Source organism: Cryptomeria japonica, chromosome 2 (genome assembly GCF_030272615.1).
Source record: "Cryptomeria japonica chromosome 2, Sugi_1.0, whole genome shotgun sequence".
In the NCBI taxonomy this organism is placed as follows: Eukaryota; Viridiplantae; Streptophyta; class Pinopsida; order Cupressales; family Cupressaceae; genus Cryptomeria; species Cryptomeria japonica.
The window spans coordinates 185,665,890-185,683,577 of record NC_081406.1 but is presented as its reverse complement, the minus strand read 5'-3'; the positions used below and the strand labels follow the sequence as shown (position 1 = coordinate 185,683,577).

General features: G+C 36.1%; 1 protein-coding gene across 1 annotated transcript; it reads left to right on the top strand.

The window, feature by feature from the left end:
- The first annotated feature begins 15,328 nt into the window (after nucleotides 1–15,328).
- LOC131859673 (WUSCHEL-related homeobox 7-like) lies at nucleotides 15,329–16,288 on the top strand. The gene is made up of 4 exons (XM_059213706.1): nucleotides 15,329–15,350; nucleotides 15,484–15,747; nucleotides 15,991–16,079; nucleotides 16,181–16,288. The coding sequence occupies exons 1-4, from the start codon at nucleotides 15,329–15,331 to the stop codon at nucleotides 16,286–16,288; spliced, it is 483 nt and encodes a 160-aa protein (XP_059069689.1).
- The last annotated feature ends 1,400 nt before the right edge of the window (nucleotides 16,289–17,688 follow it).

The following is a 17,688-nucleotide window of genomic DNA, read 5'->3' as shown; positions in this document are numbered from 1 at the left end:
CCTCTTATATGTTCATATTGTAATACTCACTGAGCAGAGACAGAGCTACGACTTGATTTTTGTATGCATGTAAAAATGGATATTGTATAGAAGCAATAAATGGAGGATAAGCAATGCAAGATATATGTAGAAAATAGGACACCTGATAATATGTTGTATATATTGTGAACTATTTTAATATTAAAAAAATATTTAAAAGAGCCCAGACAAGCCACTGTATCAGATTAGTCCCATGATCGACAATATAGGCATGCAAGCGTGGTGAAAGGAATAACATCGCACCTCCCCGACGAACCTCATGACTAGTATAGAAGAAAGTACTAGCAAGCCAAATGGAATGACAAGAAACAACAAGTATAAAACCCATAATTTTCATTTCTTAAAGACAGAGAACATCAAAACCATTTACTTACCAAGAGTATCCCTAACAGAATACTTCTGGGAGAGGGAAGAAAGACCTCGAACATTCCATGAAATAAAATTCATGGAAAAACTGCATCCATATTGTCAAACTAAGGCCTGCCTAGGCGAGCATAACTGTTCTTCAATAAATCTGATGGTATAGTGCCTATCTGAAGGGGAGGCAAAATTTGTGCAAGTCTCCTGGCCCTACACCTCCTTGCCATGCGAGCGAGAAGGGCTACGAGACCACCGGGGGCGTGTTGTCACAGGAGGACAACTAGAACATCGAGAAACCATTACAGAAGCCGCTTGTGGCGTACTCGAAGGCCATGGTGAAGTCATAGGTGCATATTGTGATGGGAGGATAGCATTCCCCTAATTACCAGGCTTTGAAGGGTTATTGGCGAATTCCAAAGTTTTTGACCCAGAGCTAGAAGCAAGGTTCTATTTTTTTGGCTAACCATGGTGGTCCATTTCTAATCATACTTTGAAGTATTTTTATCTCCTTAGCAGGAAGGCTCACCTCGAGGTTGAGGCTGCAGGTGTGGAGTATCTAAGGGACAATCCTTAATCTTATGTACAACATATTGGCAATGGTAACAAGTATTGGGAAGTTTAAAATAAGTAAGCTTGTGGGTATGCCATAAAGACCCTATTTGGATGTCAATAGTCTCTTTGAGATCTTGTGACAAATCAAATTCTACATAGACCCATTTTTGAGGATTAGACTGGAAGAATTGTCAGGTTTGATACATAAAACTTTATCAACAAAGGAGGCAATATTCTGAAGAAAAGGCACAAAAGGCAAAGGCAACCTAGGAAATTTAATACAAATTGGCACCTAAAGCCTAGCATCATCAGAGATGGTAAAATCATGGGTCCAAGACTAGAAAACATGCAGAGAAGAACTACATACCAAGGTCCATGTTGCAAAATTTCAAAAACGTACTGGGTAGTCTCAAAATGAAAAAGAAAGAAAACTTTAGTCAGGTTTTGAATCATGGCTAAGTGGAGCCCATGAGGGGCCAAGGCTTTGGAAATCCATTCTTTGAGCACACTTTCATGGGGATTTCTCCCTCCAAAGTAAAAAAATAGAGTATGATGTTCTAATTGTTGACATGCAAGATCAAAATCTGGGGTGGGTAAAACCACATCAGTCGAAAGAAAAGTGGAGGTACCTCATGAAACACCTTCAAAATAAATTTTTGAGGTCACTTGTTAAGAGGGGGAGCCATTGTGCAAATCCGTGCAACCAACTCCAGCCGAAATAGCTGGGCTAGGGCTGGATGAGGTCAATATAAAGGCTCCAAAACCTGCAGTAAATGCAACTGTATGACAAACAACCAAAAATCCTATGCCAATGGCACGATAATGCCAAGGGGAACGCTAAAGTTTAGTAGCATAAACTCTAAACCCTAGAAGAGCACATTCTCCATCAGCTTGAGGAAATTTTTGTGCACATTCTCCCAATCTATGGGGATATTTTGAATGTGAAAATATTAGTTAATTTGTGGGGTCCATATCTTTGAAATAAAATGCTTTTGATTAAGCAAAAAATAGGTTTTGAGGGGTCCTGAAACCCCATACAACAATTCCAAAGATAGAAAAATAGATTATCTAGACCAAAATTAACAACACTCCGAACAAAACCCCTCCCCCCCACCCACACATGCGGTTATTACTTCTCTCAGTCCAGTTCCATCTGGTGTACCCCCAAAACACAATAGCCATAGGAAAAGATAGAAAAAAACCAGTGAGTAACTAGCAAAAAATAACAAAAATAACCACCTAGCTACACGAAAATATTGAGACTATCACTAGCCTCTTTCTCCAGCAATAACATGGTCTTTGAAGCTTCCTTGAGGTTAAGAAGATCCTGAGACATAGGAGCCTCCACAACCTTGGCGCTTTGTCTAGTCCTCCTCATGGAGCAAGGGAAATCCTTGGAGCTAGAGACCCCAACATCCATCTCCAGATCCACAAAGATCCTTTCATTATGAGTTTTCTCCAATTTAGCATCCATAACCACCATATTGGTAGCAGACACTCTCATCATAGCTGCACTATTTTCCATGATCTTCTTGAGGGCAGTCCCAATTTTTTGCATCTTCAAGCTGATCTCCTTAAACCTTTCATCATATCTATACTTAAAAATATTTATATCTTCATCATTTTTCTGAAGGCAGTCCAACATCATCTGTTTTTCATCTTCTTTCCATAGGGCACACTCATTGCTTTCAAAAATAGTTCCTTTCCCTTGTTCCTTAGTTCTTGCATGGCCCTCTTTCTCCACGATCCCTTCAATCCTTTCCAATTTAGCTGAGCAAGTTCTCTTCTTAAGACATAGGGTCTTAATATCATAAAACACCTATCATTGGAATCAGTACAGATCAACTAAGGCACTTCTTGCAGTTACCAAGATATGAAACATCATTTATGGTTTTTCTTGTAAGTTCTGGGAATTCAAGTCCATTAGTTATGATTCCTAGTTATCAAAAACTTTAGGATGCTACTTATCCCCCGAATTTGAATCAGATAAAATAATCCACTTACCCTTCCCCTTGTACTTCACTTTGCTGGTAGAGGTTTCCTCCTCTGACAAAATATCATTGTTGATCTTGGGGATTCTAACCCTCTTCTTAGAGTGGTTAGAGGTGGTGGCCTTTTCATCAGACTCAGAATCATCCGAACCATCACTAGGGATACACTCCTCCTCTATATCATCCATACTAGCCTTAACCTTGTTAACCCTAGCTTCAAAATGCCATAAATTAAAAGGATTAACCCCTGATGAGCCAACGGGCTCAACTTAGGGTTCTTAATGTGGTCATCTAGACATTCATTAAGGGAAGAAACAAGATAAAAGGGAAAGGAAATCTTATTTACATATCTAAAATTATTTAGTAACAAAAAATTATAGCTATAAACTTTAGTAAACCTCCCGTCAACCATAGCAAATTCCATACCACTTTCAACATTTTATGCTAGAATCTTTTTACTTGGTTGGGAATGAAGTAAGTCATGTCATGCTTGACAAGCCTCTCCTTTTTGTCTTCGTTCTTGGGAAAGGTCTTGACTACATTGCTCGAGAATTTTCAATCGCTAAAGAATTTGACCCCTTACGCCGACAACCTAGTCATCTCTACAATCAACTTCTCATCCAAATTCACACTCTCCAAACAAGGTGACTCTCTTCTGATTCCATCCCTTGACGAAGAGTTTGGAAACCTGGTCCTTTTTCCCATGTAACTTTTCCATATAATTGGTTATCCCCCCCTTTTTGTAATCTTCTCCAAAAAAATTATTCCTTCTTCCAACCTTCATAGCTAGTTGGCTCATTCCTGTTAATAATGCCCCTCATGGTTTTAGCAAATCCAACCACACCTCCTCCAGATAAAATATCAACTCTACAAAAATAACAAAGAATAGCAGAGCCGAGGTAGAGAAAGCACTTAATTGCCCAAAAAGCATGCGGGGTAGTCCACCTCATGCAATCTAGAAACTTCCCGCCAGCTCGACCATCATTAATGATACAACTCGATCTAAGGGCCATCATAAAATAACAAGGGAGAAAACTTTTCATTTATATGATCTGTAGCGTCCTAAAATTGCGACACTTGCAATTTCGACCGCATTTTGGTCTTCACAATGGCGACGCAATACGCAACCTGAATGGAGACCCCGAAACCTGATTATGACACTCAAAATTGCATTTTCTTGCACCCTGGCCTGAACCTCCTTTGCACCCTGCTGTCCCGGGAGGTGGGACCAGAGCGCCCAGTGCCCTGGTCCTTCAGGACCAGGGCGCCCAGCGCCCTAGTCCCTGGGTCCTATTTTGGGCCCGGTCTCCTAAGGGGTCTCGGGTCTTTTTGTTTGCAATTTGGAAATTATCTTTCCTGGTCAGCCTAAGGTCGGGAAAATCAGTCTATCAGCCCTAATTGACAAGTATATAAACTACATTTTCCTGTTTCATTCGATATGATGAAAAAGGCATGGAAACTATACTCAAGCATTCAAGCATTCAAGCATTCCTTCAAGCAATTGATCATTTCAAGTCTCCATTCAAGGCTAAGTGTTGCATCCAAGACAAGGATTCAACCATTGAAGAGGAGATCACATACTACTACAACATACAACATACAACATCTAAACCTTCGCACATAAGGATACAAACATCCTTAGAACAAGGTATTAGTACTTGTTTTACAGTCATTTACATTTATAGCTCTTGCTCATTTCTTGGTTAATTCCAAAACCGGGGTTTGACCTAAAGGCAAACCCCTAATCCCTAACCCCCCAATTGTCTTCGCTTTTTTGTGTGTAGGTTGCAGGTACGCGGCTGAAATTGAAGATCTGGAATCCTTGTGCAGAGACGAACAGATCCCCCTTCGTTTCGCAGATTTTTCAGAGGACCGTGGCGCCGGGCGCCATCGTCCTGACAACTTTTGCTCAAATTTGCAGGACAGCGCCGTATCGACATTTCACTGCTAATTCCAGGTCCGCAGCTTCATACTGTATCCCTATCTCAGTTTATAAGCGAATCTTTCTCACTTTCCATGCATTTCTAGCTCAATTCCTCTATGCACATTCTTTACAAAAGAGGGTAGCCTTGCTGTCTTAACACTTGAAACTCATTTAGCATCCAATCTTACATTGTGTGGGATTGGATCTTGTGGGTTTCAACCCCTCTTTTGAATGTAAAGTCTCTCCCCTAAGTGAAAACCATCAACCCTAGTGAATCTCCCTTCTCTCTCCTTGGAGTTGGAAGAGGGGAGAGCAACTAGGGTTCGATCGCGATTTTTCGCTTTACATTTTGGTGAACCCGACGTGAACATCCTTTCTAATTTTTCATGCTTAGATCTGAAAAAATTGATTACATTTCCATGTTTGATCTTTTGCAAAATTTTAGAGGTGATTGCATAAAAACCCTAAAATTTCTTTTTAGTAATTAAGCTTGTGAAATGTCTAAATGTTAATGCTTGTTTCAGATCTGTCCTTCTATTACAAATTATCAATTCATATTTGTGCTTTAATTTTGAAAATTAAGTGGTTAAGTGTCAAAACCCTAATTTTTAAAACCCTCTTGATTCAACCTTTGTCCGACAATTTCACTGATCAAAACATCTCCAAATCAGTTGTAACTTTGGATTTCGCAATAAAATCACAATATCTTTCATCCCTGAAAATTTGGAAAAAAGTTGCGAGGACCGTGTGCACTCCGAGCGCCATCGTCCCCGACATTTTTTCCGAAATTTCGGGAGCGAGATCTTACTGTATTTTCCTGCTAAAATCCAGAATTTTGGCTGATTTTATCAATTATAACACCTTCAAAATTACAGTCAAAGTTGGTCTTGTGATTGCTTGGATTAAGGCTTTTAAACATTCAAAAATCATTGAAACTGAAATTTTGTGTCAAAATTGTGTTCTTACTGTCCTAAATCTGAAAAGTGTGTTAACATTCATTAAAAATTTCAATGCTTTATTCAAATTCTTGCATTTTGTGACTTTTGAAATTAAGTGCTTAATTACAACAACTTTGATTTCCGCTTTCAAAATTGAATTTTGCGTGAAATTGAGTCAACTTTTGAATTTCAAAACTTGCATTGCTTTTGGCATTCCCTCTAAAATCATAAAATTCAAAATTTCAGTTTCCCTCTCTTTTTCAAAATTCAAATTTTGCATTTTTTCGACAATCTGGGTAGGGTTCAATTTTGAGATTGCAACTTTAATTTGGCCTATCTACAGATCGTAAAATCACTCAATTTTTTCAGATTGGCTTTAAAATCATCATACCTTTCATCCCGGCAAATTTTGAAAAAAGTTGCAAGGACCGTGTTGCACTCCGAGCGCCACGGTCCCGGACATTTTTTCCGAAATTTCAGGAGACTGTCGTGATTGCATTTAACAGCTTAAATCCAGAAGATTGGCTGATTTTACTGAAAATTGCTACCTCTAAATTCAAAATTTTCTCTCCCTCTCTAGTGCATGAGTTTTACAACAATAAGCCCTACTTACACTATTCCCGTTAGACGAAGCCGTAGAATTAAGTCTTTCCGAGGTTTAATTACCGAGGAGATGGAACCTAATTTGAATAGCCTTTTTAACGAGGACATGGGTAATTCCTCTAATCCTCCTAATGATGAAGAAGCTCTCCATGAGGTTTCTGAAGAACAAATTTCGAAATTGGATAACCAATTTGACGATTTTCGACAATGGATGTCTTAAGAATACCCCGATAGTCAAGCTCTTCCTTTAATTGAGGGTCTAAAACGTATGCTTCAAAGTGATAAGAATGGAATTGATATTTTGCGTGGTATTGCACACATTGTGGATTCGAATGTGATGCCTATGAAGAGTTGTGCCGAAACTTTAGGTTATACACAACCTCCTACACAAGTCAATCATTCTATTCCTTTGATGACTTCTATTGCTAGCATACCTACCTTTACATCAAACATAATGACCACTTCTATACAAGACATTCCTCCTGTGATCACTAGTCATGGGGGCAATCCTTCCTTTTCAGTTAACCCTCTTCCTTCATTCAATCCGACTTCTTCATTCACTCCTTCAATGAGTGTTCCTATTACATCTTCACAAATGAACATGACACAAGGGGGCAATTCATTTAACCATTCCATTCCTCCTTGTAGTGTTCCTCTTGTCCAATCATCCCCTATAATTGATTATCATAGGGTCCCACCACCTTACTCTTTGCCTTCTTTCAATAACATAACACCTCCATCTCAATCTAACACATCTAATATGAATTCTTCGACTGAAGCGACCATTAACAATCTTGCACAAACTGTCTCTTCTTTACAGCAACAAATTGCCTCTATGAACCAATCTAAGTTTAGTGTGCCCACATTTGATGTTGCGAGCCCACTTTCTCTTGACATTGTTCGAGCTATTCCTCCTAAACATGTTGAAATTCCGCATTTGGAGCTTTATAATGGTAAAGGAGATCCTCTAACACATGTTAAGACCTTTCAAACAATCTATACTGATTTTGCTTATGACCAAAGGTTGCTTGCAAAATTGTTTACTAGAACATTAAGAGACAAAGCCCTACAATGGTATTGCTCGTTGCCTTCCTATTCTATTACTTCTTTCAAACAACTTGCAAATGCTTTCATTCAACAATTTCAAAACAATATAAGTCCTAAAGTTACTTTGATTGATTTAATGCATTGTAAACAAGGTGTTAAAGAAAAGGTGACTGATTTCATTGGTAGATATAAGCATTCGTATGCTCAAATTTCTTTTCCAGTGCCTGACAATGACATTCAAAGAATCTTTATTTCTAATTTACAAAAAGATATTCGAGACAAACTTCTATTTTCTGAGTTTACTTCTTTCCAACAGTTGTGTGCAACTCTTCACAATTATCAACTGACTGTGAGTCAAATGGAACAATCACATCCTATGGCTCCGAGTGATAAGGGTGATAGCAATCAATAACCATTTGGGAAGTTTAAACTGAACAGAGATTCCATCAAATTCAATGAAAACATCATCAACAACAATGTGAATGCAGCATCAGGTGTGCCTCCTATTTCTAAATTTTTCAAGAAAGAAAGAAAGTATACTCCTCTGAATGAATCATTGCATAGCATTATGAATAAGTTATTGGAACAAAATGTGCTTACTCTTCCTCCTATAAGGCAAATTGATCCTGCAAAGATTACTTCACCTTATTTTGATAACAAAGCCTTTTGTCAATTTCATCGTCAGCCTGGGCATGATACTGAAAAATGTTTTTCTTTAAAGGGTAAAATTCAAGATTTGATTGATAATAATACTATCTCTGTTTCTGGAGTGAATGATAAAGGTAATACATCTGTAGCTCCTCCTAATCAAAATCTTCAGATTTTCACTAATCCATTACCTTCTCATACCTCTAATGCGATTGAGACTAATGATTCCTCTTTTTCATCTGATGGTCTTATGTCTATGGCTCCGAATGTGATTAACTTTGTAGAGCAGCAAGAAAACCCTAAAGAACCTTCCATCACTTTTGATTCCAGTGAAACCATTAGGGCACCTGATGGTCCTTTATACATAGTTGCAAAAGTCAAGAATACACCTTGCCGTGGAGTGCTTGTTGATCCTTCGTGCATGATTAATGTTATTACTGAAGAATTTCTTTTTACTTTGCAATTGAATCAAGTGATCTATGACAAAACAGATGTGATTGTGAAACTATTTGATGCATTTTCTTCTCCTGCAATTGGTTCTATTACATTGCCTATTGAGGTCCATAACAAATCCCTTGATGTGAACTTTGCTATTATTCCATCTTCCGAACAATTTTGTGTGAAGCTTGGCTATCCTTGGCTATCTTCCATGAAAGCTATTGCTTCTCCTATTCATAAGTGTTTGAAATTTCCCCATAATGGTGAAGTTGTTACTGTCAATCATAGTCTCTTTAAACCAGCTGAAAGAACTTCTAGCGTTCCTCTTGATTACTTTTGGCCTAAACAATTCCAATCTCTTCCTCCGCGAAGTGATCATCTTTTCAAATCTTATCAAAAGTGGAAAACAGATATGATCCTATCTCTAAGTGAACCTAGAACACCCAAACTTGATATTCCTATCGTTCTTGAGAAGGAAGTTCTTCCTTTGAAAGATAAAACTAATGTCTTTCCTCAAGAAGATTCCCAACCCATCCCTATGGATGTGACTATGTCTATATCTAATAAACTTCCTAAAAGTAGACCTATACCTCCTTGTCATGATGGACTTGGTCTCCTTCCTAAACCAAATATTCCTCCCTTATATGGAGCAGTTCCTCCTCCTTTTTATAGAGAGAAGAGACCTTCTTCGTCTCCTATTATCCAGCCTAAGAGACCACAACCTAAACACCCAAGTGATAGGGATGAGAACATTCCTCCTCCTCAATCTTCTCCACTTCCTACTAAGACTAGACGAAATCGTTCTGCACATGAACGCTGATGAAAGCGTCGTCTTAGAGCTCAAGCAGCTGCTTCTCAAACTTTGCAATCTCCAAAAACACATTCAACAAGCATTATTCCATTTTCTCCAAAATCTCCAAAACATAAGATGCATGATGGTCTTGATCCTGTGCGAATTAAAGACCCTATTTTTATAAATCTTGATGATGATATAGATGAAAATGTTATGCATGATGAAAATGTTACTTCTCTTGCTTCTGATAGTGAATATGAACTTGTTGATATTGATAACCATTTATCTAATGAATTTTCTAAAGCACTTATCCTAGCTCCTAGACAAGAACAATGTGGCTTGGAACATGAACATAGCCCTTGTTTGGATCTTGTGATAGCTCCATCTGCTGTGTTGAATGTTCCTCCTCTAGCGTGTTCCCTGCCTTCCCGAAACATTGATCAGCAAGATCGGGGGGTAGATGACGTGCTAGACTAGATACATTAGCATAGCAGATTCTCTCCTCCTCTCTTGTGTTACTTCTTCTATACGTTATTCTCATTCTTCTATTTGTTGTCCTTGGTGTTGTCTACTTGAGGACGATGCAAAGCATTGAGATCTCTTTTGGTCTCTCTCATGTTGACTCAAAAGACACATGTGTTCCCTTCTTCTAGGTGACCTTCCTTGATTGGGGAATGAAGAACAATTATGCATACATACATATGATATATATACATGAATTATCATACAGCATACTGACCCCGAGGAAAGCGAAGTCACCTTGTGCTTTGTGTTTTGTGTCTATTATCCTTGGGCTTATCTCACACTTGGGGGCTAAATCCTTGCGATAACGTGCTCCTTTCCTTTCTCATTCTTATATGTATCACTACCTTAAAGAAATCACCCCCGGTGAGGCGTGTGCGATCGCTTTAACGTAGGGGGGCATACATCCCGTTCATATCTTTTCAAGATACTTGAGAATTTCTTGGCAAATTTAACCTTGCCTTGAGAATTTTTGATATCTTTCTTGCATGACTCATAGTGAGGGAACCTTACTACTGACAGTCATGGTTCTCCCTCGTGATCTTCCCTTTTACTTTGTCAATCAAAGTCATAAGATCCTTAGTCCACTGGGGGCTTGGTGTGTCTTGCCTCCTTGACGTGGTGAAAGTCTTTCAATGTTGTTTCCTTGTACTTTACCGGAAGTATGAGCATACATACTTCCGCTAAAGAGGGGGCTAAATGTAGCATCCTAAAATTGTGACACTTGCAATTTCGACCGCATTTTGGTCTTCACGATGGCGACGTAATACGCAACTTGAATGGAGACCCCGAAACCTGATTATGACACTGAAAACTGCATTTTCTTGCACCCTGGCCTGAACCTCCTTTGCACCCTGCTGTCCCGGGAGGTGGGACCAGAGGGCCCAGTGCTCTGGTCCTTCAGGACCAGGGCGCCCAGCGCCCTGGTCCCTGGGTCCTATTTTGGGCTTGGTCTCCTAAGGGGTCTCGGGTCTTTTTGTTTGCAATTTGGAAATTATCTTTCGTGGTCGGCCTAAGGCCGGGAAAATCAGTCTATCAGCCCTAATTGACAAGTATATAAACTACATTTTCCTCTTTCATTCGATATGATGAAAAAGGCGTGGAAACTATACTCAAGCATTCAAGCATTCAAGCATTCCTTCAAGCAATTGATCATTTCAAGTCTCCATTCAAGGCTAAGTGTTGCATTCAAGACAAGGATTCAACCATTGAAGAGGAGATCACATACTACTACAACATACAACATACAACATCTAAACCTTCGCACATAAGGATACAAACATCCTTAGAACAAGGTATTAGTACTTGTTTTACAGTCATTTACATTTACAGCTCTTGCTCATTTCTTGGTTAATTCCAAAACCGGGGTTTGACCTAAAGGCAAACCCCTAATCCCTAACCCCCCAATCGTCTTCGCTTTTTTGTGTGTAGGTTGTAGGTACGCGGCTGAAATTGAAGATCTGGAATCCTTGTGCAGAGACGAACAGATGCCCCTTCGTTTCGCGGATTTTTCGGAGGACCGTGGCGCCGAGCGCCATCGTCCTGACAACTTTTGCTCAAATTTGCAGGACAGCGCCGTATCGACATTTCACTGCTAATTCCAGGTCCGCAGCTTCATACTGTATCCCTATCTCAGTTTATAAGCGAATCTTTCTCACTTTCCATGCATTTCTAGCTCAATTCCTCTATGCACATTCTTTACAAAAGAGGGTAGCCTTGCTGTCTTAACCCTTGAAACTCATTTAGCATCCAATCTTGCATTGTGTGGGATTGGATCTTGTGGGTTTCAACCCCTCTTTTGAATGTAAAGTCTCTCCCCTAAGTGAAAACCATCAACCCTAGTGAATCTCCCTTCTCTCTCCTTGGAGTTGGAAGAGGGGAGAGCAACTAGGGTTCGATCGCGATTTTCCGCTTTACATGATCCAAAAAAATAAAATCTCTTTAGCCTCTAAGGACATATTGCTTTTGTCTTGACACATAAAAGGGGTCGATAACTTACCTCCTAAGTTAGCAAAAGTGTTGGCAATCTTGTTTTCTTCCCTATAGGTATGCACTATAACACACCTATCAAAACCTTCAATAATCTTAAGGGCTCTAATAATAATATTTTTAATTTTCCAAGAAGGCTTAGCCAAACCTTTTAGGCACTTGATAATATTTAAGGAATCCCCTTCTATCCAAAATTTTTATATTGTAATTTCTCAATGATTATAAGACTTTGCATAGCAGCCATAGCTTCAGCTATATGATTGGTCTAAGAGCCCAAGGGCAGGGCCACCGTAGCTACACAAAGCCCTCTAGAATCCCTAAGCACACCTAACCTCTCCAATAGGTCCATGGTTCCCCTTAGCTACCCCATCAAAGTTAACTTTCACCCATCCTTTCGGGGCCTAATTCCAGACAACATTTTCTCTAGATTTATTTTCTTTGATTTTTATAATATCATCCTCTAATCCCCACTCCACATAGATCCTCTTATCCTCCTCATAGATAGAAGTGGAGGGAAGGTGGTTAATACCACTGCAAATTAACTTCAAGTTTTCTTGAATTGCTCAGCATACCTTGTCAAAAAAAATCTCAGCTGAATAAAAAGATTCCCTTGTTTCTTTCCTTCCAAGCATGCCATGAGAAATAGGGACACAACATGGACCAAAGAATTTTGATAAAAGAATTGGATGAGGGATAGTTCCATTGAACAAAGAAATCTTCCACCTTTCTCCGAAAACACCCAAGCTATCTTCCATTTCTTCAAGACCAAACTCCAAATGTCAACTATGAAGGGGCAGTGAAGCACAAGGTGTGAGACATATTCTTTGGCATTGAGACACAAATGACACCTATTAGGGATCAAGAATCCTCTCTTACTTAAGTTGTCAGTAGTAAGTATTTTATTTTGGAGTAGAAGCCAAAAAAAAATATTAACTTTAGGGGTGAGGTTTTAACCCATGGCCCAAACATGGGGATAGGGAAGGGGGGAAACCAATCTATTAACAACTGAAGCAATAGAGAAACATCCATCTTGGGTTAACCTTCAAATGAAACAATATTCAACTGAAGGATTAACAAACAGGGACAACATAGCCTACCGGATTGGATAAAAGACAATATTGATTTCCTCCAGATTAACCCAAGAATGATTCTGCCAGTAGTCAGAGACAAAAAGAGCCAAATCTAGCTTTGCAAATATTGACAAAGGTAAGTAGATCAGGGCACAAACAAAGGGGTTAATAAAAAATCCAAACATCTTCCCAAAATCTGATACAAGAACCCTTACCTAAAACCCAACCAACTCCAGCTTCAACCACCTTTTTAGCGTTGAGAATTCTATTCCAGATGAAGGAAGGATATGGAATATCTGAGGAATGATTGAAAGACACCATATTAGGAATAGAATTAAGATATTTGGTGAACCAAACCGAATTCCAATCCTTTCTATCACCATAAGACCTCAAAACCTATTTAGCAAGAAAAACATTATTAAAGTCTTTAATTGCCCTTAAGCCAAGACCCCCAAAAGCTTTAGGTAAACAAACCTTCTCCCAAGCAAGCAAAGGCATCATCCTTTTCCTATCTTCAACTCCAGACCATAAGAATATTTTTTGAATTTTCTCTTGAATTTTCTCAATAGCATCAACATATTTGGAGGGGATCATAAAAAGACTCAAAGCATAAACAAGAAGATAACCATAAACAAGAAGATTTTGAAGTGAAGATTTTATCTGTATAAATGAAATAAGACAAATCATTTATAGATAAAGAATAAAGAGTGTTTAATTAATAAATTATTAGACGATGTATTGAAAATTATAATTATTATCTATGTATAAATGATTTTTCATATAATAAATATGTTGATTTTTTTAATATATTTTATTTTTATGAATAAATATTAATTTTCAAGAATCATGGAAATTACATTTTTAAGATTTGATTATAATTATCATTTGTAGGGAAGGATTAAAGAGTGTTGAATAGATAGTATAATTTTTTATTTTATTTTTTCTTATAAATTTAACAAATTATTTTAGTAATGTATGTTACAATTATTATATAGCATATTTTATTTCTTTGAATAATTTTTATTTTTATGGATTATGGAGAGTTTGATTTATAGTTTATCATGATCATAATTTATAAAGGAGGAACAAAGTTTGTTTAACACATAACATGCCTTATGACTTTGATTTTTTAGTTTTATTTTCTTATTTAAAAAATATTCTAGTGATATATTAAGAGTTATAATCATTATTTTTTTTTTTGGTATATATAACAAATTTTCACATGAGAAACATTGTTCATCTCTTACATAATTTATTTCTTTGAATAATTATTAACTTTCTATGCCAAATTTTTTATTTGAAAATGATTAGATTTTGGTATTCTTATTTAATAAGAAGGAATACATTTTTATGAAATTTTAAGGTGATAATAAAATAGTTTTTTGACATGTGTTCTAGATATTACAAGAATTTTAGTTTTGTTTCTATCAATTTTTTATATTATAATCAAAATCAATTTTGGATGAGCTTAAAAAAATTAATTTTGATAAATAGACAACTTCAAATTGATAAATCTTTGACTTCTTTGAATAAGTGTATTAGATCTATACTATTTCTAAACTCCTTCAAACTCTTATTACCAAAAATGCATTAAAATTTTATTTACAAATTTAGAGGTTAACTACTTAAATTAATAAATTTATATTTACTTTAACCATTTGAAATGACACAGCATCTTTTTATTCTAGTTGACAACTCCCACTACTCTAAAAACTCTAAATAATTATTTACATCCACTAATTCTTTTTTAACAGTTATAGAACGCTTCGCCAATGAGACACTCAAAATCAATTTTACCTTAAATCTAATAAGAAAATACCTTAAATTTATTCATCAAATATTATTGAGAACTCTATCCTTTAACCGTACTCATTTTCTTCTTTCCCAAAATCCATTGACATACCTCATAACTCATTCAATATTATTTGATTAAAAGGTGAAGAAATTTTCACTTAGGCCAACTCATTTTCATCCTTCCCAAAATCCATTGATTCTACTCTTTCTTTTTTTTCTACCCAATCAACATTGAAATTCATTTATTAGTTTGTTGCCAACTCGCTCATATCACACGGTAGAAAACACTTCCCTTCCACCTAACTCATTTTCCTCCTTCCCAAAATCCATTGATTCTACTCCTTTTCCTTTACCCTTCATGTATTAGTTTGTCCCCAACCCCTTCACACTAAACCGATGGAAATCACTTTCTCGGACTTATTTTCCTCTTTATCCAATCAACTTTGACACCCATGTGCTAGTTTGTCTCTCGTATTCTGCTTATTTATACCACCCTTATCCTTTGACTACCTACCATCGGCTTCGAGTTACCTGAGATATTCTGCTGGGTAAGCTCTCTAGGTTTATAGAAGTAACTTCAGTTTCTGAGGATATTTCGAGTTTAGGGCCTGCGAAACATAATGGATAGCGGATCCGCTGCAGGTAAACCAACTGGGTCGATCTGATTTTATATAACGAATTGGGTTGTTCACATTTTATTTAAAAGTCTAGTTTTTTCAATTCGGTACGATGTTGTTTATTGCCGTAGAATAACCTATTATTTTGTTTTCTTCAGATTCCAGGCTCACCAGATCTACCAGTGTTATTGAGAGCACAGGCATGAGGAGTGTTTCCAGTAGATGGAAGCCAACAGAAAGCCAAAAAAGAATACTGGAGTCCTTTTTCGCAAATGGAACTAGAAAGCCTTCTGTGGAGCAAGTAAACCGCATTACTGCAGAGCTGCAGCTCCATGGACCAGTTGAAGTCAAAAACGTCTTCTTCTGGTTTCAGAATGCCGCTGCCAGAGAGAAACGGAAGAGAGAAAGACCAGAAACATCATGTGATTAGGGGCATCGATTCTTAATGACATTAGATTTTTACAATTTATTATTCAGATACTTTGCCGTTTCTGGATAATCTTTCATATCACATCCTATAATTTATCATTAGATTTCTCCTATTCTTTATGATTTTTTCATTCAAACAATAATCTAGAAACAGTAAAACATAAGAATAAATTCTTACAGATTTATTGTTTACATTTGCTTTTAAGTTTAACTAACCTAAAAATTGTATATTTCAGCCTTAAAATGGCCCGCAGTTTTTAAGCCGCGCAACTGGACTTCTTTATTTCGTTCGAAGAGGTCATCTGAGAATAAGAGCTCTGGACAAGTATGAAACCGCGTTTATACATTTTGGGTTGTCTTTCGGATTATATGTTGTATGAATAAGATTACGGCATCTTTCTGAACAAAATGTATATTAATATGCAGGAAGAGGAGGAAGAAGAGGAAGTGGATAGCGGAGCTCGTAGGAATTCATCGGTAGAGCCCTTTGATATAAGAACATTGAAATTATTTCCCTTGCGTCCTGATAATTGAGGGTATTGGCATTCCTACAATACTGGTTTTGTCTATTGTGGTGTAGGGTTTTATGAACGGAGTCTGAATAAGGACATTCTAAATATTAAGATGCAATAAGGCATGGCCTACGTTGCTGTGATTTTATATAGATCATGTAGCACTTCTTATTTTTTATATATGAAATTATTTTATAAATATGTATCATTGAAATCTTGAGATCAATTTTCCAAATATGAATCATCTGAAATGTTGAGATTCGGTTGTCAGACTGGTTATGGCAGGATGGAATGCCTTTGAACATTTATTAAAGAATGATAGATTAGACAAGTATAATTTATTCATTTAGTTTTCCATTCCAATCTTATTAAAGAAGTTGTAGAAAATAAGAAATGAATGTAATAAGAGTATGGGAATCAAACTACAATTTAGGTTGGAATAATAAAGTTAATCATAATCTATATATTCATTCCCGAAACAGCTTGGAAGATCATGTAAAAGTAATTGTAGTAGTGGAGGGCAACATAATAAACAATAAAAAATTCAAAATAGAATTATATAATATTATATTATTAATGTTTGTGGCAATAATATGTAAATATTATTATTAGTACTTGTCGTTAGAAATTCATTTGTTGTGTTTATATGGTTATTAAAAAAAAATGTTTAGACCAATGAAAAACAATTATTTTTCTTTCTTTAAATTTTTTTAATTTATTTTATAGTATAGATGCACATTTGTTAACATTATAATTTACAAAAATTATTTTTGTTGCAAACAATTGGCTAATATCGTTTTGCCTCTTATAGGCGGGTTTTTCAGAACAACACATAATCTCAGGTTAAATTTTAATTCATTAGGTTAAATTTTAATTCATTATTTGTTGTAATAGGCAGTTCACCTATGAACAAGATTAAAATATATATATATATTTTAAAAATATGTATTATATTTAAAATGTTCTTTAATTTATGATCAAAATAAACTAAATTTCAGAAACATTAAAAAAAAATTGATCTAAAATATTCATTGCATTATAATATAATAATATAAATTATGAGTTTATTCACATATAATATAAGTTATAAAAGTTTTAATAACATTTTTTGATTTATTAACTTATTTAAAAAAAATTAAATTGGTTTATTTTTAAATTTTTTTCCAAACAAATGAATTATTCAAAGGTTTATTTTTACAACTTAAAAAATAAAATAAAAAGAATATATTATTTTAATAATATAAATTAATAATAATAATCAAAATCTTATATATTCACAAAAGAAAAAGTCATACCTTTCATTTTAAATAAGGGAGGTTTTTCTAATATGTTATACTTGCCTTAGCCAATACAAAAATTATTTTACTTGTAAATGATTGGCTAATATTAGTTACAATAAATTTAAATATTTCTAATAATTAT

Coding starts and splice junctions, on each gene's coding strand:
- LOC131859673 (XM_059213706.1), top strand. CDS start 15,329: ATGGATAGCGGATCCGCTGCAG. Junction 15,351..15,483: donor GGATAGCGGATCCGCTGCAG/GTAAACCAACTG, acceptor TGTTTTCTTCAG/ATTCCAGGCTCACCAGATCT. Junction 16,080..16,180: donor AGAATAAGAGCTCTGGACAA/GTATGAAACCGC, acceptor ATTAATATGCAG/GAAGAGGAGGAAGAAGAGGA.